At 38.5% G+C, this 22,281-nt stretch overlaps 2 protein-coding genes across 4 annotated transcripts; one reads left to right on the top strand and one right to left on the bottom strand.

The window, feature by feature from the left end:
- Positions 1 to 2,824: 2,824 nt before the first annotated feature.
- Positions 2,825 to 8,674, top strand: LOC311253869 (uncharacterized protein). Of its 2 annotated transcripts, none has more exons than XR_014621995.1 (8): positions 2,825 to 2,933; positions 3,802 to 4,013; positions 4,376 to 5,049; positions 6,027 to 6,283; positions 6,389 to 6,480; positions 6,574 to 6,684; positions 7,490 to 7,766; positions 8,016 to 8,674. XR_014621995.1 is itself a non-coding variant. In XM_084384336.1 (8 exons), exons 2-8 carry the CDS (start codon positions 3,984 to 3,986, stop codon positions 8,253 to 8,255), a joined length of 1,470 nt encoding a protein of 489 aa, XP_084240462.1. In that variant the 5' UTR covers positions 2,825 to 2,933; positions 3,802 to 3,983; the 3' UTR covers positions 8,256 to 8,674. The 2 variants fall into 2 exon arrangements, 1 of the variants encoding a protein (XP_084240462.1); XM_084384336.1 differs by having other exon boundaries at positions 6,238 to 6,283.
- Positions 8,675 to 8,849: 175 nt separating this feature from the next.
- On the bottom strand, positions 8,850 to 18,321 carry LOC311253867 (uncharacterized protein). Of its 2 annotated transcripts, XM_084384334.1 has the most exons (20): positions 18,238 to 18,305; positions 18,031 to 18,128; positions 16,682 to 16,757; positions 16,316 to 16,467; positions 15,974 to 16,084; positions 15,301 to 15,831; positions 14,266 to 14,432; positions 13,945 to 14,167; positions 13,659 to 13,731; positions 13,297 to 13,571; positions 12,826 to 12,909; positions 12,658 to 12,737; positions 12,220 to 12,297; positions 11,891 to 12,096; positions 11,676 to 11,775; positions 11,413 to 11,575; positions 11,213 to 11,310; positions 10,816 to 10,963; positions 10,404 to 10,530; positions 8,850 to 9,739 (listed from the first exon to the last, which is right to left on the bottom strand). In XM_084384334.1, the coding sequence occupies exons 6-20, from the start codon at positions 15,331 to 15,333 to the stop codon at positions 9,387 to 9,389; spliced, it is 2,208 nt and encodes a 735-aa protein (XP_084240460.1). In that variant the 5' UTR covers positions 15,334 to 15,831; positions 15,974 to 16,084; positions 16,316 to 16,467; positions 16,682 to 16,757; positions 18,031 to 18,128; positions 18,238 to 18,305; the 3' UTR covers positions 8,850 to 9,386. The 2 variants fall into 2 exon arrangements, with proteins under 2 accessions (XP_084240460.1, XP_084240461.1); XM_084384335.1 differs by lacking the exon at positions 18,031 to 18,128 and having other exon boundaries at positions 18,238 to 18,321.
- Between the last annotated feature and the right edge of the window lie 3,960 nt (positions 18,322 to 22,281).

Here is a 22,281-nt window from a genome sequence, read left to right as displayed (position 1 = left end):
AGCCTGCAACCCTCCTTTAGTCATTTTAAGCCATTTTGTTAAAGTATATTTCTTTGAAACCACGTCCTCTGGCCCTCGTGATTGTACAAACCTGTGTTGGCTAGGGCTGCAACGATTAGTCGACGTAATCGATTATGTCAACAATAAAAATTTGTCGACGCAAAACTTTTGCGTTATACCGATGCCTAGAGTCTTATGCCGTTCCTCGGAGAGGTGGCCAAAGTTATGCCGATTGCTGCTCAGCGGCTTATACCGATGCCTAGCCTTATGCCGTTCCTCGGAGAGGTGGCCAAATTTATGTCGATTGCTGCTCAGCGGCTTATACCGATGCCTAGAGCCTTATGCCGTTCCTCGTAGAGGTGGCCAAATTTATGTCGATTGCTGCTCAGTGGCTTATACCGATCCCCAGACTCTTATACCGTTCCTAGGAGTGGTGTGCCGCTGTTGTGCCGCTGTTATGCCGCTGATATTCCGCCGACACATGACGGTGTGTGCTGCTAGAGAGCGTTATGCTTCTGAGAGACTGCTGGATGGGTACCGTCCCCTGATGGATATGCAAATGTAGTGCCGCTGGGCTGGTTTTACGACAAGTGCTGCCATAAATGTATACATTGTTGTAGTCTTTTTTAACAATGCTAACTTAACACATTGCCGTAAATAAAGGAACGTAGGCTATGTGTTTCTTTTGGATGTTATGTTGGTGGGATGTAGGCATATAGACAGTAATTACACGTGGGATTCTTGCAATATGATAGCAAAGTAATATGTCTAAATTTGGGCCAATACACTACTTAAAGCTAATGAAAGCGATAGCCTTAGCTAACATGGCTACTGTAAGCCCAGCCACCGTAGCCAGTCTGACTAATCGATAGCAGAAACTTTGAGCCAACCAACTAAACAATACTTCCTGACAGGCTTCCTTTACTAGGAGAACACAACAATACATTACTTCGTATAAAAAATTCAGTCTGAATCATTGTATCAAACAACTGTTGGAAATTAATGTATTGGGGTATTTTCTATGATCCACCTTCAGATAGTCTGAAATGACAATCCACATATGTATTGTTTACACCACATATTACTGTTAATTCAAACATTTGCTTGAGAGTGAAGATTCAGTTAGATAGACATACTAGTACATTACTAGTATATGAAATGTGTTTCTATGAGTATTTTAGGCTAATTGGACAGGGTAAATACATAACAAACATTAGAGGGTGTAGTCATTTTTTATTGTCAAAAACTCTCCATAACACAAACAGATAACCATTGTTGAACAGGTCAGGAACGATTAGTTGCTGGAGGGTGAATGGTTCAGCAGAGAGACCTGGTGAAAGTAGGAGGAGGAAGATGAGAGAAATGAGAGAGAGTGAGGGGGACAGAAAAAAACAGAGCTTGCAGAAAAGCTTGAAGAAAATTTACAAAAAAGTCTAGTTCGTTGCTTTCTTCTTGGCAGAACACAAATGAACCATTAGTACTACACTAGGGATGAGAGATTCATTAAGCCTGACAATGACACACTGAAAGGATAATGGTAACAGGTGTGAGGCATATTAAAAACAGTGACTTCAAACTACAAAAATATAGTCTAGAAATGGTTGTTTTGGTGTTAGAGGGTTATTGACACTGTGACTGATCTAACTATTAATCACAGTCATGGCCTGTGGGAAGTTTTGGGCCAATGAAAACCCTCATATGTGGACAAACAAAAATTCTGCTGCAGGCACAGGTTTGGAGAGGTGACCATGACCACTGGGCTGAACAGCGTGCATGCTATAGATAATGTGTGAAACATCAACCGCTAAAAAGGCAACTCATACTGAGTAGCGTTTGAGAAGAATGCTTAGTATTTTTACTTAAGTATGATTTTTTTTGCAGTTGGCTGCAGACTGCAGTTGGCCTCACAAAACAATGCCCGGTCCCCCACTGACACTGACACTGAAAATGACTCTTACCTCTTGCTTGACCCCCACTGACACCATATCTCTTTCACTTTGTTATCACTTATGGTTCTGTCTGTCTCGTTATCATGTTGTCTATTTATTGTTTATTGTTTGGCACACATAGCTTCGAGACCAAAACAAATTCCTTGTATGTGAAAACCTACTTGGCAATAAACTTCTTTCTCATTCTGATTCTGATTTTAAGACCAGAAGTTGAAATTGAGTTTTAGTTTTAATATTTTAGTAATGTAACTGTATTCATACTTTAACACAGATTTTCAGTACTCTTTCTACCACTGGGTTCCTCGTACAGAGCTCACAGCGCTTACCAGAGGGGAGGAGTTTGAACAGGTTGTGTCCAGTTGTGCACAAATGTTTCCTACCCGTTTTAATCGCCTGGTTCCTCTGTCGGAGCGCAGGTATGGCTACAGAACCCTGGGTGAGGTGGCTCACTGTAGTACCCACGACTCTCTCCTCTACTATGGAGCCAGAACGGTGACTTTAAAATTTGGCATCCAAAAAAAAAATTGGCATTGAAAACAAAACCAGTACTGAAAAAGGAAACATTGGCATTGAAACATTTGTATTGAAAACAGTTGTATTGGCATTGAAACAAGTATTGGCACTGAAAAAGGAAACTAATTAAAATAATTAAAATCTGAAAATCTTATTATTTTATTTTATTGGGATTTTTTGTATTTTTCAATGACAATCTTGAGATTTTTTCTTCATGTCACTTTTTTTTCAGTGACAGATTTTTTTACAATGTCAGTATTTTTTCAGTGTCACTGATTTTCAGTTTCAACTTTCTGTCACTGTTTTGGCGTCGAGAGGGAGGGGTCTGAGGGGAGGGGCAAGTAGAGCGTGGTTTGCATATAATTTGCATATCGGCATCCTGAAGAAGTGCGCAACCCGCCATCAGCCCGAAGCCTCTGGCATGGTGGCATTGCTAAAATGTCCAGTCCACCGGGAACTTCCAAACCGCAAGTAAGTCTGTTTTTTTTCTCTGCTATTTACATGTTTATTCACATGCAACCTGGCCTGTTTGGTTAGCTTTTAACGGCCGTTATGTTGTTTTTGTAGAGGTCCGCTGGAACATGTAAGTTTCTAACATTAGCCGTGTTGGCTAACTTAACCTGTGGTTAATGCAGGATCAAAAATAAACACCCGCCAAGCGCCGAACACGGCTAAAAGTCGGTTTTGGCAGAAAAATAAATTAATGTCATGTGTCACCGGCCTGGCGGTAAATACTTGTTGCTGCCAAGTAATAATACATCACAACAGCGGCTAACAGTAACATAGCCTGGGACGTTAACATTGACATGATAAACAGCAGGGCTTCGGCTGTGTAGTTAAGCTACTGACATCCCCAGCACACGCACACACACACCATACAGAGTCTCATCTTTGAGCCGCTAGCTCAGCTTCAACGCAGGTATGCCACAATAACTCTTACAAGGGCCGCGAATTTGCTTCTGGTGACGATAAAAATGTTCCAGCGGACTCTGTTTCCAGCGCGGTCATGGAGAGTCTGAGCAGCTAACTTACTGAGCTGTGACTACCAGCTCTGCTTTTCTCAGTTTACCTGCCACTGACAGATGAGCCAGAAAGTTAAATGTGGGCCCTGAGTAAATGGTAGCTAATGTTAAGTCTCCAGCCCTGTGATGTTTTGCCGTTGTGTTTTTCACAAAGACCCTGGCCGAGTGAAAGTTAACTTTAAACGGCTGTTGTGCTGGTTTGGCAGCGGTCCACTGAAACCAATGCTAAGTTATTAGGTGTTGGCTAGCTAATCTGTGGTTAATGATAGTTAGCGTTAATTCTCCAGCCCTGTGATGTCTCTTTTCTTTTTCTTTAGGAGTTAGAGGCCAGTGTTATTGCTGCTGCACAAGGCCTCATAAACGTGCTAACGCAAAATATTCAGCAGCATCACACCCCAGCACAGCAGAATCCAGTGCAGTCACATGAGCAACAGAATCGACAAGCACAAACCCGGAATATTACTTCAGTTCAAGGGAGGTGTTGTTGAAGTTGAGAGAGATGGCAGATTCGCGACCCCAACAGATGACGGTAAGTTAATCAAAATATGTTTACCTATTAACTTTTATATATTTGGCTTTTTGCGCTGACGATCCAAGGAAATGACAAGTTTCTTTAAATAACATCTTTTGTTATTTCATGAATTGCACTGAGTTCTGCTTAGCTAATTTGAAATCAAAATTAAAGTTTTGCATTTGCTCATATGTGGAAAGGGGGGTTTCTAACATTAAATTATTTGATTTAAACGTAATTAATATTTAATTAAATGTGCGCCAATTCAACATTTCTATAGCTGTATGGCAGATCTAAGGTAGAGTAGCTTGTCATGGCAACTTGAGCTCTGATAAATGTGTCATCACATTAGTGTTTTTTTTTTTTTATATTAATTACAGGAACCTTCGATTGTGAGGCAGTTCATGGAGAGAATGCTGAGAAGGCTTCAGGAAGTTCTGCGACGTCAGCCTGTGGATTTGGATTATTTGCACTTTGTTTTAAGTCATGAAGTGGGACTTCTACGCTCTTTTGCCAATGTAGTAGAGCTGCCTCAAGATGTTGTTCGTGCTTTATCTGACTTATTAAGACTTCTTCGTTTACAAGAGGAGAGTTATCCAGCTGCCACCTATGTAGAGGTTCTGGGGGGTGGTAGGGGACAGCCAAAACTTGCAATTTCTAAAGAATGTCTCCAAAACCTTATCGACATGCAGTTGTCCATCCCCTGTGTAGCTAAGCTCCTGGGTGTCTGCAAAAGGACAGTATATCGGCGGATGCGTGAGTATGGACTATCAGTTACGGGATCATACAGCAATATCACAGATATGGAGCTGGACAATCTTGTGCGCTCAGTTAAATTGAGGATGCCGCACATAGGCTATAGAATGATGAAGGGCGAACTGCAAGCGATGGGACACCGAGTCAGATGGGAGCAGGTTTCAGCATCCATGCACAGGGTGGATTCTGCAGGGATCTTGGAGAGAATGGCACGTTTAGGCTGTGTTGCTAGAAGAACATATTCTGTCAAGGGTCCCCACTCACTGGTCCACGTGGACACAAACCACAAACTTATCAGGTGTGTGTGTGTGTTTGTTATGTTTTACAAGAATATTGTTATAATATGTTCATATATTTATATGTATAAATGTTGAAATTGTTTGCAGAGGGAGTCTTGCTTGAGCTTTTACAAATAAGTTCTATTCATGTTTGAAGGATGCTGGTAGATTTTGTATGCTATTACAACATAGGCTATAGATTGCTGGAGCTGTATTACAACAAAACAAACTTTTGTAATACAGTTTATTAATTAAGCTGCACATACAGTTAGTTTGTGCCCCCATTCTATAAAATTTCAACATGTGAATGGGTAGCTATTTAATGATTGTTGCTTAGTGACTCTTAGTCCATTCCACACTGTGTGGATCAGCATGCATGCTGTAAATTAAGAACATTCCTGAAGAAGCCTTGATCATTTTAGCATGGTTCTTTAAGGTTCTTTAATTCAGCGTTAGGCAGTAAATGCAGTAGTTTACCATAAAAAAACAGGATGAGGATGTCATACAGTCAGGAAAAAGTCTACTGTGCCACACATAATGAAACATGGTTATGTGTACAACATTGGTTTAACTGTTACATGAAATGAAGGAGGGAAAAAACAGTCATTTACACACTGAGGCTAGTTTCATTTCATCATATTATAGGGGGATGTCCCGTCTAAAGTGCAGCTTTTACAAATAATTGGACTTCACTCTATGAGACCATCTCAAGAACATCATCTTGAATACTGACAGTTTTTCTTTAAGGTCTTTGCAGTTGTCTCCAGTGAATGTGTAGTCCTCTTTGGACAGTGTGAAATTAATTAATTAAGAAATTATTTAATAAAGTGATGGTAGATGTCTTGTATACCCCCCTAGTAAACCATCCATTTAATATTGTGGAAAATATACCGGAGGATGCTGCCCATCTTTGCTGATTAAACCTTTTTGAATACCCTAATTTTTTTTATTGTAATTTGGTTAAAGCAGAATCATGAAGATAACTTTTTTTTGACAGTATAACTGCACAGTGAGAAAAGAAACATGCAATTCTGTAGGGAAAAGATTCTAAATGTTACATGGGTTCATGGTAAGTTAACATGAAACTTGAAAACCTGGGAAATACCTTGTATGAAAATCTGAATTGACCCACTTAATGATTTGTGTATGTAGAGCTATTATAATTTTAAGAGTTGATACACTTTCTGATAATTTATTTTTCCTTTCAGATATGGTATTGTTATCTTCGCTGGAATTGATGGTTATTCACGAAAGGTAAACATTTGACACTTTTTCAAAAAGCAATGCGGCTGAGCCTAGTATTACCATATTCTATTTAGTGTGGCACATTCACGCAAGTATTTTGTCACTATACTCTAGATAATGTACCTGGGTTCTGCGAATAATAACAAGGCATCAACAGCACTTGGCTTCTTCATGAGCTCAGTTGAAAAGTTTGGCTTTCCATTAAGGTAAGAAAACAGCAAGAGCATGATTGTCTTTTTGTCAAAATTCATTGACTGAAAACATTTGACTTTATCTCTGTTTCTTATGTCATAATTTAGAGTTAGAGGAGACCAAGGGGTTGAAAATGTCGGCATTGCTCAATGCATGTTCACTATTCGTGGCTGTGGCAGAGCAAGCTACATATCTGGGAAAAGTGTGCATAATCAAAGGTAAATATCAAAGTTGTGTTTCTTTTAAGTAACCCTAACCCAATGATTTGTTTTTTGATGCCTAAAGCATTAAAGAATTGCATTGCAAAGACCGTAACACCAACATCTCTGTCCTAGTAAATTTGGATAATCCACAGACTCGCTGTAAACAGTCTTCACCAGAAATGATTTATGTAAAAATGATTTCTGTCATAGAAATTCTTGGGAGCAAGTCAATTCTTATTGACGGCCAGCCGGGGAGACTTGCAACAGTAATACAGAGTGAACACTGCAGTACCAAACCAAATCTGAAGGATACATCCTCACAGGAAGCATTTATCCTTCGTAGGCCTACAGAGATGCACTGTGTCCAAATTAGGTTATTGTTCACCACTTTATACATGCGTGAAGAGTCTTGGATTTTTGTTCAAATCAAGACACCATGCTTACCTAAGTTAACTTAAGTCAATGTTTCCCACATATAGACTTTACTTGGGCGGGCCACCCAGGTATATGGATGGCCAGCCCGGGTATATTTGGCAACCCATTCAACGTTTTGCAGAGAAAAATAGAGAAGCAATCTATTATGTTACAATACATGCAACACTTTCTACAGAGAGTCTATCTGTAATGAAACAAAATATAGATGATCTCAACCTTGGGTTACCTAGGAAATGGATAGCAGTGCATCCATATCAAGACAGTTGCGTCAGTCAGTTCACCAAGCAGGCAGAGAGGAGAAACCAAGTCTGACCTACATTTTGAGTGTCCCTGGCTGTGATTCTAATATTAATACGGTGCACTTTTTGTATTTTTGTTCCTTAAGAGTGGAGCGCTTATGGCGTGACGTGTGGATGGCAGTAACAAGGGTATATTATGAGCTACTTCATGGTCTTGAAGAGGAGTGCCTGCTTGATCCCTCCAACAGCCTGCAGTTATTCTGTGCCCAGTACATATTTGTACCACGCCTCCAAATGGACCTAGACACTTTTACAGCTGGGTGGGATAACCATCCTCTGCGTACGGAACAAAACCTGACTCCCAATCAACTTTGGACCATTGGATTTCTCCAGTATCCTGTGGCTGCTCCAGAGAATCTAGAGGTAGACCTCAAAAATGTTGAATCCAAGCTATGTTTAATCAGGTTTACCCATTGTCTCATATTTTAAGATCTGAAACAATTGTGACAAATAATGCAAAAATAGATCAAATCAGAAGTCAAAAAATGTTTTAACGACAATGTATATTCAGTATTTTCGTACTCTCAACAAATTAAAATGAATTCTTTGAAGATCAAATGTGTGAAGTATACAAAAGGCAAGTGTTATAACAAAATTACTTGCCATTTATAGGATTTGCAAGATCACTTGTTGGACTTCAACCCTGACAGTTTGAGAGAAGATGCTCCTGCTGCTGCTGCTGCTGCTGCTGGTGGAGTAGTTCTACCACCCATCCAGTGCCCTCTGGGGCCACAGGCTATGGCTGGACTGAGGGCAGCCATCAATCCTATCACTCCCTCCCAGGACAATGGAAGAGACATTTACAAGGCTGCGCTTGACTATGTAACATTTCACTCAAACTTTGCAGGATAACATGCAGTCTGCAATATAGAATAGATGTTCAACAGTTTCTGTGATTTCAAAAAAATTGTTTCTGATTCTTAGACAAATGAAATTGTAATTGCTTGCATGAATAGGTATTTGTGCAGAACTATTGTGGAGATTGTTTAGGATATATAGGTTTTACTATGCAGTATATAAACAACTCAGTCTGTCATGGTAAAAAGAGATCCAGTTTTATTCTGCTGTTACTTGTTTTAAACAACCAAATGTAACCTCCCACAATTTTATTGGCCAAACTTTTAAATCTAGTGTATGCAGATATTTTAAACTGGCGTCTTAAATACCATTAGACAGTTATCTCGCACTGCATTACACATCTACCAAACTCAGTATGTCATGTTTGATATCTTGGTAATGAAGAATTTAAAATAAAGCTATGTGAATTTGAACACTTTCATGCTGTATAATGTGCATCTGTATTGTGTTGGGCTCTTAAGTGAAATGCTGGGGTTTTTTTTCAGTGGAAAACAGCACATTAGTTCCATTTTACAGCATAATACTGTAGACATACTCAAGTAAAACACTTCAGTTAATATTCACAATGAAAAAATGATAAAGGCCACAGACCGCATTATGTCCATATTTATTGTTGTCAAGTTAATTTTTGCTGACGATTTAGTAAAAAATCCAAACCCCCACAAAGTTGATTTCACTTAAATGACATGAATTTGCCATACACATGTTGAAACTAATGTGTATGTGGAAGACTGAACAATTTCAACTTTTCAATAGTACACGTAACCTTGTAATTTGAGGAACAGCATCACATTTCAAGGTTTTACATTACATGTACATTTGTCAGTGCGCTGTAAACAAAATGCAAATACAGAGTTCTTAAATGACCTTTTTTCAAATAAACTGTTAGCAGTGATCCCAAACTAAAAAAACAATGCAATGGGAGAATCAAGTGTGAAGAACCAAACCGTAATATTGAGCTGTTTTTATGGTTTGACTTATCTGTATTTGCTATCTGTATTTTTTTTATTAAGACTCTCACAGAACAATAAATAGCTCACTGAACAGATTTAACAAAAATGCCAAAAAAAATTCACAATACTGGCTGACTTTCAAGTAAACATCAGTGGTCACAAAACATGACCTCTACACACGACCGAAGTCTCTACCCATTCTGATTGCTACTGTCATTATATCTCTGAACTCTGTGTATGTTTTCATATGTTCGACAGGAATAGTTATTGTATTTGTGCAGGCACTTACAAGTGGGAAACAAATGTGGTGACCAGGCATTTTCTCATTACAGTGGTGTTCAAATATTAGATTTATTTTAAAATCTGCCCTCTCTGATGGAAGAAGGGGCTTGTGCCTTTGTCCAGTTAACCACTGCATTACTGTTGGGACAGACAGGCTTGCGTGCTTTTGTTGATTCCAGTGCCCTTCACTTAGCAGCTCCTCTTGGGTCAGAGGCTCACACATTTTCTGGTCTTCATTCTGATCTGCATGATAAAACAAATCAGAGTATTTCATTACAATGGAGTAAAAATCCAACACTGCAAGAAGCCAACCCTATTTACCAATTTGCACGATTAATCCCAAAGGCCTATTTCAACTAACCCTACTGCATTCATTTCTATTTAATATACACTGACATAACTGAAAGATAAAAACAAAAGGTAGGAATAGTCCTAGAATAATGTAATCCAAAAGAATACCAGGTATACAGTATGAAATCTTTTGATTACATTTGTAGTGTACTATGTTGTCACCACAGGCATATGTTTCCATTCAACATTGGAGGGGACACATAAGCTTAAACAATATTCCTGCATTCTGGGAATTTTTTTTTTTCTTAAGAAACATGTATTTTGATCTATTACTTATGTCTTTGGGCTGTGGAGGGCAAAGTCCAGAAAGGCTCTAGTGAAGTTCAAAACCTGGACCATTTTGCCATAAGCATTGCCACCCGCCATTACCCACAAAATTAATGTTTCTAAAAAGGAAATCTATTGATGGTCCTTTTTGGTGGAGTGCTATAATAAGTGCCAAATGTAGGTCATGTACGTGGAATCATATTCTGCTCTACTCATTTTAGGTAACAGCTGTTTGCATGGCAAATATGTATAGTACTTTAAAATGTGAGAAAGACAGGTTAAGTCAAACCTGTGTTTTCCAGGTCTTGTAGAAAGTCCTGGAGGAAGTTGATGATGGCATTTTCTCTTGCTTGCCTTGGACTTCCCTTCTCACTCAGCTCAGGCACTAGGATACTCATTATGTAATCAGCATCCGGCTGGGGGGGGGGGGCAAAAGGGGGGGAAAAAGGAGGAGGGTTGACTACACATATAGGAACACATAGAAACTTTGAAAAAAGACCACAGGTCCACATTACATATGACTTTGTATTCTTCAAAAACAAAAAAGGTTAAGCAAAGCAATAACAGAAAGTCATAAAAAGATAATGGTATCAATCATAAAGAGATGCAGCTCTACTACTACATCCTGTAGGGTTTCTAAGCATATTATCAAGTCATAGCAGTAAAGCAAATCTGGATGATTTAATGCCCAGAATCCTTACTCTGTCATCGTCCTCTTTGGGGACAAACAGGTTTGAGCAGAGAGTTTGATGCTTCCCAATCACATCCAGAAGGTTGTAGACCTTCATCCCATTTCTAATTTGCTGAAGCATAGGAGTCAGACGCATTGTAGCATGCAGAACAATGGCTCTATTGAGAACAGGGAACAAAGTTTGTCTTGATTTGCAGAAGACCCATAAACAAAAGGGAAATACATGCTTTTTTCCACACAACTAAATTAAGACTAAGACAAGGCTGTACAAATTTATATTTTAAGTTCAAATGCTGCATTTCTAAAAACAGTAATAATACTATTCTGTTATAGTGGCTACTGATGCTGGGTGCATCAAAATGAATTATATAAAAATAAAAATTGTACTCTGGAAAATAAGTACGGACCTTATGATTCTGTCCTTTCGGTCCATCTTTAGCAAACCAGTGTAACCACAACTCACGATTTCATCTGTCAACTGTGTCAGATCAGTTGCTGCCTCCACCTAAAATTACAACAAATTTATTAACAGTATAGCAATGAAATACTGTACACTAAGAAAAGCCTTTAATGGTCTTGCACAGTTGTTCATAGCAGATGTACTCACCTTTTCTATGAGTGAGGCATATTCAAGATCATCCACATCATCTTTGGTCAGCTGCAGAGCATCAAAGTCCCCTGTTGCAAGAAACTGGTAACACCAATTTCTGAAGAAGCATGGTGCTGGGCCACCCTGAGCTAGGCTGACAGAAAACACTTCTCCTGCAGTTCTGCATGTCATCAACAAACAGTGCAGACATTGTAATTGTGACTTTTTACTTTTACTTGCATAAACTGCATAATGTAGGATAACTAGGAAACAATGCAAACCTGTAGAAACCATTTTCTAGGTCACACATAGAGTAGACAGGACTCTTTCCCTTCTTGCCACTGCCCTCAAACAATCGCCTCTCAATGCCATGCATCATTTCTAAATACAATAAATGATGACAGAAAACACCGTTCAGTAAATAAAAAAATATTGTACCTATGAACCTGATTTCAGTAGTGTTTGGTGCGAGAGATTGTCATAAAAGATACATTACCAGTCAAAAATTCTTTGCTTAATGCTCCAGTGTCGATTCCAGCTTCGCCAATGAAAGTCACATTGAGTTTGTTGACAGGGGAGCCCTTCTTCTGTCTCTGCCACTGAATTAGGCCTCTTTGGACGAGGTTGTCCCGGGTGATGCAGATCTTAAAATCTTTGCTTGCATCTACTTGGCTTGCAAGCCACTGGAGGACATCATCGTCACTATTAAAAAGCAGCAAGAAAAAAAGAAAAAAAAAGAGAGAAAAATCAATTACTTAACTTTGAATTTAATGACACCGTAGGAAAACAAATGACTGATGAAAAAAGATGGGGGTAAAAAATCACCTAGACATATCGGCCATAGATACGCTTCCCTCCCGTAGCACACAGCTGTCTGTACTGTAGTTCAACATGTCCTGTAGACTGACAAGGATCAACAAAAACACATTAAAACATTCAATTTGTATGTAATATTCAGTATAATATATCAATGTTTATGTTTCAGCACACCTGAAAAACAATGGTAAAAAGGCATTCTACTGATGTTATTTTGGACCTATGTGTCAACCTAGATGCCCATTGAGTAACCTTGCCATTACACTCTTGTGTTATCACAGCATTTCTTGTGCATTATGAAGGCTAAAATAAAGATGCAAATTATATTTAAATTAATCCCAAATCCCTGATATAGTGCATAGTAGATATATTACAAGGAGACACAGCTTTAACAAAGACAATATGTTGGGGAAATAAAATGTATGATAACATGATAGAATGGCAAACCTTTCCCCACACAGGCTTGCATGCAGAACAATTTCATCTGATGGAAAGCAGCCACAACATATAGGGCATTCCTTTCTATCCTGTAGACAACAGATATTCAAATCAATTGCACAAGGTCTCTGTCTGCAATTTTACATATCTTTCAAGATATCAGCTCAAAATCATTACCTGGCCACAATCTCTGGACTCTTTGTTAGGGTGCGCAAGTGGTGAGTTTGTGACAGAAAGAACCTCGACCTCATTCTGCCAGTCCTGTAAAGTAACAAACAGCTGTATCCATAAATACATAGGAGGAGAAATAATCAATGCTACGACATACATAGAAACAATAAAAATTTCCGGACACTTTTTTGCAAACAGTGTATTATCTCAACTGTCTATAAAAAACATCTGAGGAACTCAGAGCACTTCATGATGTTCTGAATTATTACAGTACAGGGTTTAATTCTTGCTTCGTAAAGTTCAAATGTATCATTGTTAGGAGTATAGTTTATATATAAGATATTGAGATATGTTTTATGTGTTATGAAATAGTGTTACCATCTACAAAACAATGTGATGGTATTTTACCATTTATTACACTGTGATTCCCAAATATATGTACTGTTTCGCCATATCTTCTCTGTTATATGCATTTACCTCATCATCATCATCTGCTGCAGACTCCATACAACCCTCGATGTGCAATGCTAGGATATGCAGAGGCATGTTTTCTTTGCACACTTGGCATGCAGCCTTAGGCATTTTTTGAAATTCAGTGGCATCAGATGGCAGTGGAGTAAGATCAAGGTCCTGCTGCAGTGGAACAATGTACATGGTCGTCTTCCCAGCACCCGAAACACTGCGAATCAGTCTACCTGTATACCCGTCTACATCAGGAGGAATGGCAAGCAATTTTCTTCTACCGTGGCCACCTGCAAATACAGAAAGTGAGAGAAAGAGTTCTGAATGTTGGTGTTCCTGCACCATCCAAAGGAAAGGTGTTTGAAAATGGTATGCACCTGAAGCCTTGTAGAACAACCACCCTTCCACCCCCTCCATTTTGGGATATTCTTCAATGAGAATTTTATTTACCTGAGAAATCAATAACAGAAATGGGAAAAGGCGGTTAAAAAAGGACAGTATAATAAAACGAATAAAAGTATTTATAACTAATACTTTAAATTGTTTTGTATAGTAATAGCATCACAATAACTACTGTATATTGACAAGTTTAATAGTGTGCATGCAGTTGGACTGTAATGCCAAAATTATGATTAACTTAAATTTAAAGAGTGGTTGCAATACCATTGCATGGCTCATATCATCCGTCAAAGTGAGGGACCTCTTCCCCAACCCTGCTTGGCTCAACTCCAGCTCTTCAGGTGCAGAAGGCGTGCTGGTACAGCCCTTATTCACCAAATATACATACACACTGAATGGCTTACAGACTTTCGGCTTCCCTTGAGTGGTTTGTAAGGGTGAAAAGCGGTTTTTGCCTTTCCTTTTGGTAAAGAAGCCAGGAAATGACCTGCATGTGGGAGGTTAACAGATGAAAATAAATCAACATTATGAAATATAATTTTCCATCAAATAAGTCAAACATATGATCACAAATAAATTAAACACCTGGTCATCTCCTCCTGCACTGTTTGTTTTGTTGTTTGTGCTTGTCGATTCTGTTGCTCATGTGACTGCACTGGATTCTGCTGTGCTGGGGTGTGATGCTGCTGAATATTTTGCGTTAGCACGTTTATGAGGCCTTGTGCAGCAGCAATAACACTGGCCTCTAACTCCTAAAGAAAAAGAAAAGAGACATCACAGGGCTGGAGAATTAACGCTAACTATCATTAACCACAGATTAGCTAGCCAACACCTAATAACTTAGCATTGGTTTCAGTGGACCGCTGCCAAACCAGCACAACAGCCGTTTAAAGTTAACTTTCACTCGGCCAGGGTCTTTGTGAAAAACACAACGGCAAAACATCACAGGGCTGGAGACTTAACATTAGCTACCATTTACTCAGGGCCCACATTTAACTTTCTGGCTCATCTGTCAGTGGCAGGTAAACTGAGAAAAGCAGAGCTGGTAGTCACAGCTCAGTAAGTTAGCTGCTCAGACTCTCCATGACCGCGCTGGAAACAGAGTCCGCTGGAACATTTTTATCGTCACCAGAAGCAAATTCGCGGCCCTTGTAAGAGTTATTGTGGCATACCTGCGTTGAAGCTGAGCTAGCGGCTCAAAGATGAGACTCTGTATGGTGTGTGTGTGCGTGTGCTGGGGATGTCAGTAGCTTAACTACACAGCCGAAGCCCTGCTGTTTATCATGTCAATGTTAACGTCCCAGGCTATGTTACTGTTAGCCGCTGTTGTGATGTATTATTACTTGGCAGCAACAAGTATTTACCGCCAGGCCGGTGACACATGACATTAATTTATTTTTCTGCCAAAACCGACTTTTAGCCGTGTTCGGCGCTTGGCGGGTGTTTATTTTTGATCCTGCATTAACCACAGGTTAAGTTAGCCAACACGGCTAATGTTAGAAACTTACATGTTCCAGCGGACCTCTACAAAAACAACATAACGGCCGTTAAAAGCTAACCAAACAGGCCAGGTTGCATGTGAATAAACATGTAAATAGCAGAGAAAAAAAACAGACTTACTTGCGGTTTGGAAGTTCCCGGTGGACTGGACATTTTAGCAATGCCACCATGCCAGAGGCTTCGGGCTGATGGCGGGTTGCGCACTTCTTCAGGATGCCGATATGCAAATTATATGCAAACCACGCTCTACTTGCCCCTCCCCTCAGACCCCTCCCTCTCGACGCCAAAACAGTGACAGAAAGTTGAAACTGAAAATCAGTGACACTGAAAAAATACTGACATTGTAAAAAAATCTGTCACTGAAAAAAAAGTGACATGAAGAAAAAATCTCAAGATTGTCATTGAAAAATACAAAAAATCCCAATAAAATAAAATAATAAGATTTTCAGATTTTAATTATTTTAATTAGTTTCCTTTTTCAGTGCCAATACTTGTTTCAATGCCAATACAACTGTTTTCAATACAAATGTTTCAATGCCAATGTTTCCTTTTTCAGTACTGGTTTTGTTTTCAATGCCAATTTTTTTTTTGGATGCCAAATTTTAAAGTCACCGTTCTGGCTCCATACTCTCCTCCCTTGCCCAATATATCCTTGAAGAAGAAGAGAGATATGAACAGTTAAGGTTGACATTACAACACATTACAGGTGTTTGCTGATATGAAATGTAGCTCAACAAAGCCAAAAAACTGCAACTGAGCGCACTGTTATGAATCAGAAAACTGGCATTTATACCTCCAGGGAAGGATTTGTATAGCAATCCACAGGCAGTGCAAGGTTCAATAGTGTACATGCTTTTGAGTTCTTCTTGAAAAGCAGAAGAAAACTTTTGAAGATTCACAACACCTATTGAGAAAAAAACAACACATTAATACATAATTAAAACACAGAAGGAGGCTAGTGAGGGAGGCCACCAAGACACCTATGACTACTCTGAAGGAGTTAAAAGCTTCAGCAGCTGAAATGGGAGAGACTCTGTATACAACAACTGTTGCCCGGGTTCTTCACCAGCCAAAGCTTATGGGAATACTTTTTATAGGCACTGTATATACATTTGCTTACGTTATTGTTACTTACTTTGTAGCCATCTGTAATGTGCTCTCTTCCGGAACCATTTACTTGATACAATGTCCCTAAACGTCTTGCATACAAGTGCAATCTTTGCGATGGCCATCTCCTTCCATGAGGATGACTTCCAGAAACACCTCCACAAGAAGTTCATCAGAAAGCTGTGCAGACAAATTCAAATAAAATTTTAAAAATTACTGCACCAAAACTTTACTTGAGTATTTATCCAAATTAGAACACTGATGTACTTTGTACCTTTTGGCATATATGTGGATGTGTTGGGTTGCACAAAATGTCAGTGAATGATGATGATCGCTTATGACTGGTAATTACTATGCAAGTAAAAATTGTAGTTATCATTGAATAATAAAGTACCTCCTCAAAGTGCGTTGTGTGAGGCCCTCCTGTTGTCTGCACACATTTGGCACCTGGGGCAGTTCCACTTTCCAACCTGCCAAGTCATGGAAAAGGCATTAAGTTTATTTGTGGAAGCTTGAATATGTAACTGCAGCACTTGAACTCTTTCGTGATTAGTTGAAAAACAGTGGTGTGATGATACACCCAGCTCATGACAGAGACACTACATGATTTTGGGTTCACGAGAATGAGACGTTTTTTGAACACTATTTGCAAAGACAACTTCAATGATGAAATATGTGACTGGAAAAATAGTGTTTGCACAAAATGCAAAACAATGCTGATCCATCGTGAAATGTTTTAAATAGTTCTTATCTTGTAATGAACGTCATTTCAGTTCTAGTGTGTGACCTTGTTACTGAACTCCTTTCCATAAATTCAAATGAGAAATTAATAGATAATAATAATAATAATAATAATAATAATAATAATAATAGTCTCTCAATACTTAAAGTGCAAACACAGACTGACAAATTTTTTGTTCAAGCGTGATAAAGACAGCTGGCTACAACTACAACGACAATTTGCGTAAATTGTCGGTCACAGTAGCAACACCATGGTTTAGCATCTGAAGCTCGCAGTCACTCGCAGATGCTTGTAAAACTTCGGCTATGCTATCTGTGGGTGTCTTTGCATAGTGCTCGTGTTAGCCGCAGTGTACGGCACTATTTTGTAGTATTAGTGCTTATAATAGTGCTTACATGTTGTTCCCGTCTTGTCTGTCACCGTGTGCCGCTTATTGCTTCCACCAAGCACTCTAAATGTTGCCAGTTGAACGTCAGACTCCGTTATACGAGCTGCCGCTCTGCATTTGTTCTGTAGCTACTCATATCGCGAGACAGCTTTTAACCTCCACGAAAAATAGCTTAACGATTTTATATCGCGAGATCTCGTGGTACGGGATGATTGTTGATCACTATACTAATTTGTGACATTTGTGATGCTGCAATAATGTCATTGCTTAATGTATTAGAAAATGACATAGACTTTATTTTCTTCAAAATTGCTCTAGGGGCTTCTGTTAGAAATTCAAAATGTTTTTTATTTTGAGATGTGTATTTCTGTGCCATTTTTAGACGTTCTGTTGTTTTAAAAAAATATATTGACACTTTTACACAGTAAATGTTTTTATACAAAAATGGACTACTGTTATCAAATATCCACTTGATTTGACAAATTTGGATGGGTAACGCTACATAAATAGAAGACAGACTTGAAATATTGCCCTATGCTTTACCACTCACCTAACCCTAACCCTAACCCTAACCCTGACTTGCAAATACTGTTTCTAAATGTTAATACATTACCATTCCATCTTGTTCCACAAAAAGGTGGTACTTAGCAGAATACATTCTGCTTCATACCGGCAGATGCTGAACCGCTGTGTTAGCCACTCGATGACTACCTGGAACAATTTTTTATTTTATTTGTCACAATTCATTTAATCCCCCGGGCAAGAAATAATTAACTTTTTATTTGTCTAACTTGGATACAAAAAATTATGTTGTACTTACCTCTGGCAAAATGACCTCAATTAAGTAGGCATCTCTTTCAGCAACAGCCACTTGTTTGGCAACAAGCCCTTCTAACCTGACAATGAGTTCTCCTGTCTGAAATATTGATAATGACAACATTAATATTTGCCTTTATTTTCATATTGTATGCGTTTCATACGTAGAGACACCATGAACTATTTTTTTCATTTGTAAGGTGTTTATTAATATATTAGCATTACATGCATGTATAATCTTTACCTTTATGTCGTCAAAAACAGACAGGTGGTCAGCATAGAATGCTTTCAGTGTTGGGTCTTATCCTGTGTTCCTGAACAGGTACATTCTGTTTGACAGAATGCGACCTGACAGAAGATCTATCTCCAAACACTGAGAATACAAAATAGTTTAATCAGTCCAAATACCTTTAAAAAGCAACATGTCAGGTTTGAAAAAGGATGTCATTATTCTTTCAAACCAAACCCCAAACCCAAAAAGGGAAATCTGTCAGTAATACCTTGATCTCTTTGTCAGTCAAAATGCTGTCTGCCTGGGTGGATTCCACAATATCTTTATCCCTGCAAGAAGTAAAAGCATGAACTATGAGGTCGGCTTGTAATTGCAATATAGCAAAGACATGTATTTGAGAAAATGTTCCTAATTGACTTTTGAGCTGGAGGACAACACTTAAAAACATTGTAATTTCTTTGAAAGTCAGCTTGCTAAAGTACCGTACTACTAGCACAATTTAAAAACATCACTGTTCAACAAATTATGGTCATATTTCATACAGTAATGACAGAACGATAAAATTACAGCAAATTATTTGAGATATTTTATTAGGTTTTTTTTATTTATTTATTTATTTTTTTAGGTTATTTAATGGAACATGAGCATGTGTCATATACTTACAGATATGTAGTCATGTCGCGATCACAACCACAATGGAACTCTCTGGTGGTCCAGTCTCCTTGCACACCTGCGCATTCAAAATGTATCCAACCTCCACAGCTTTTACACTCGAGCCAAGAAAAGTTTTTCACTTGACTGTGGAGTGTTCTACAAGACAAATCGAAACAGTCTATCAGCTTATTCGACTATATTTATCTTAAAACTGTAGACACCTTTATTATGCTCTACTTTTGTATCAAACACCTGGCAGTAATCATTACACAAATGCTGCGTATTGCTGTTCAATTTCTTTCTTCAATACCTCTTTGAGCCAGTTACCCGCTGAAACACGCAGGCTTGTTTTTCCCAGGCTAAGCAATGACAGTTGGAGTCGCTTGCTTTTTTTTCCTGTTGCTGAATCCTGTCCTCCTCAAATTTTATTTTTTCCAGGTCTTCTTTGGTGAGTGGGAAAGTCTGTGTGAATGACAAAAAATAAAAAAATAAAAACATAAATAACATTACTCTGAATTCTCTTTGAGTAAACATTGGCTTTAAGCGAAAAGTTTAATATATCTGACCTGAACACTCAGGCCTTTTATCATCTCAGCCGCATTGTGTCTTCTTAGAGTTCGACACTGGTTGAGGGAGAGATCGTCATTGCTGACATCTCTGTTTTGGACCTCATTCTCAGCTGCCTTTTTTTGGGATAAAAACATAGTCACAAATGGCATACAAAACAGTTATTTCTTGTTGTCATCCTGTTTGTGTGTTTTACAAATGATGACAGCTCCTACAAAGCTGAAACAGTTTACTTACCGAGCACACAAAGATCCCACAGTTATCATGGTCTCTCAGCCTCCACTGCTTTGGGAATGTGACCTTCCATCCCTTGAGACCTCCGTGGTTTCTGAAGACATTACTTTGATAACAAAACATAAGGGGTCACATTTCTATGACAGTAATTCCCTTGCCTAAATTTTTGAACCACCCTCTGAATTTTGTGTCTTCACTTCTCACCTCAGAAGAGCCATGTCGTCATCTGTCATTGTTGTTTGAATCCTCAAAGAATCGTACAATCTCAATTCTTTGTTTGAGAAGTCTAGTACCTAAGTCATAAAGATACCAGAAGCACATATATCTGCAGTTACATCTTTTGTTTTGTCTTACAGAGAAAAAGTAATGCTTTTGATAGCCACAGTGATAACTTTCTAACCAAGTTATCGGTGCATTTATACATTTATATATTGTCCATCAGTCTCTGTCTTATCACACCATTAAGGCTATACAAAATAACATATCAATTATACAGTACATCATTACAAATGTTCTTACCTAATGTTCTATGACTTTTTTATTGCAGCATGTCCACTGTGTGAGACCTATATTTATATGCTGGACTTGAGTAAATATGATTGTCTTCTTAAAAGATAAAAATGCATATTTACATGTCAAATATGAGCTCAACTACCATGGGGGAATGCAAAACTCCCCTTTAGTAACTGATAAAATGTCTCACATTACACTTATTATTTGTGTTATTTATTAATATAAGTGTTAAACATTTCTTGCATAGTATTTCAAATATAGCATCATATGTTTATTGCATTCTTCATTCTGAATGCATGTTTGGGTGATAACTTTTATACTACTTTGGCTACTGTTTACCTGCTGTTCACTTTAATTCTTGAAGTAAAATTACACACAAATTTAACATGTTGCTAACACTTTGCTGCAGCAAACATGGTCCAAGCATCTCTTTTGAATAATTATAGTGATATACATGTGTTTAACATCATTTTTATGACATGGTTGATGTGCTGTCATGTTGGCCTACCCAAAGGATAAAGTGGTTTCCAGTCTCAGGAGTGCTGTGACCCACAAGCCTTGGCAGAAATATTCGGTCTGCAGTCTAGTGCAGTGGAGACAATAGCGATTTCAGTATTAAATGTCCATGTTAAAAAGACAGATTGTAAAGACATACATCTTTCAAGAATGGCAAACCCACCTTTAAGTGTTTGACAGTTTTGTCCTGGACATGGCCATTTCTTATCCAGTCCCGACTCCACAGAATGTTGTCAAAGTGAGCCAAACTCACAGACTGTGCAGTGGGGATAAAGATTTATAAGTGTTACTGTCTCCTACCTTTACTGAGGATGTTGTGTTTGTTCAGAATTGACAAAAGCATACACACAAGTACTTCATATTACCTTACTGCAGGCCCGTGTAATCTGTGCCACTCTGAAATTGACAGCCTGAATAAAAAAGATGGTGATATCAGTTTTTGCAGGATTTAGCACATAAAAATTGTCACCACACACTTGAGTGCACACTGACATGAGCCACAGCATTTATCTTTAGTCAGACTGCATGTCTGACTGTAAACATATACGTCTTAATAGATTTAATAATGTTAACAGTACTGTCATACTCACATCATCTGTCAGCCACGGCATCGTCCATGAGGTGTCGTCCAGTAAATCCAGAGGGCAAACACTCTTAATGTCTTTTATTGAAATCTGGAACTTTCTCCCGATTTTAGTCAAAACTTGATTTTCGTCCCGAGATCCAGTTAGAAGACTTTTCAAAGTGCTCTACAAACAGCAGTGTTTTCTATTAGCTTATACAATTCATAATCATTATGGAAGTACAAAATGAGAAAAGTTATGTTCACATTGTACGATTTTCAAACTGTTTTTATGTGAAAAACATCAGATGCAGCTACTAACCTTGTCCTCTTCAGATATGCTGTAGTTGCTGGCCTGAAAAGTGATGTCTTGGACCTTGTCTGCTGGAACAGCAATAGGTGGCGGTGGAAGTGGCAGTGTCCCACTGCGGTGGAAGTGGCAGTGTCCCATATATTATTATTTGGTCTTTACACATGTATAAAGGCACTATTCCTTAACAGCGGTGTTATTTATAATGTAAGGGTGTATTGCATGTCCTCGGTTGTTAAATAATGGAAGAGCAATGCAATAGGTTGCATCCTGTGTGCTGTGATCACAGAAATACAGAATTTTAGTTTTTCACTGTCATAGTTGTGCGGGTGGTTCATAGTGTCACAATGTTTTTTATAATACAACTCCTATATTTCTACTCCCATATACTAAACACACCACTTGAGTCTCCAGCTGGTCCAGAATGCTGCAGCACGTGTACTGACAGGAACTAAGAAAA

The sequence above is a fragment of the Pagrus pagrus genome, assembly GCF_965226575.1.
Source record: "Pagrus pagrus genome assembly, contig: HAP1_SCAFFOLD_58, whole genome shotgun sequence".
NCBI classification, from domain to species: domain Eukaryota; kingdom Metazoa; phylum Chordata; class Actinopteri; order Spariformes; family Sparidae; genus Pagrus; species Pagrus pagrus.
Note: the sequence above shows the minus strand (reverse complement) of the source record. Positions and strands in the feature narration are given on the sequence as shown.

Excerpts from the sequence above, each read along its gene's own strand:
- LOC311253869 (XM_084384336.1), top strand. The coding sequence starts at position 3,984 with ATGGCAGATTCGCGACCCCAACAGATGACG. Across the intron at positions 6,284-6,388 it reads TTGATGGTTATTCACGAAAG|ATAATGTACCTGGGTTCTGC; the intron begins GTAAACATTTGA and ends ACTATACTCTAG. Across the intron at positions 6,481-6,573 it reads AAGTTTGGCTTTCCATTAAG|AGTTAGAGGAGACCAAGGGG; the intron begins GTAAGAAAACAG and ends GTCATAATTTAG.
- LOC311253867 (XM_084384335.1), bottom strand. The coding sequence starts at position 15,333 with ATGTCCAGTCCACCGGGAACTTCCAAACCGCAA. Across the intron at positions 11,311-11,412 it reads ATGCCTCACTCATAGAAAAG|GTGGAGGCAGCAACTGATCT; the intron begins GTGAGTACATCT and ends TTGTAATTTTAG. Across the intron at positions 10,964-11,212 it reads CGAAAGGACAGAATCATAAG|AGCCATTGTTCTGCATGCTA; the intron begins GTCCGTACTTAT and ends TGTTCTCAATAG.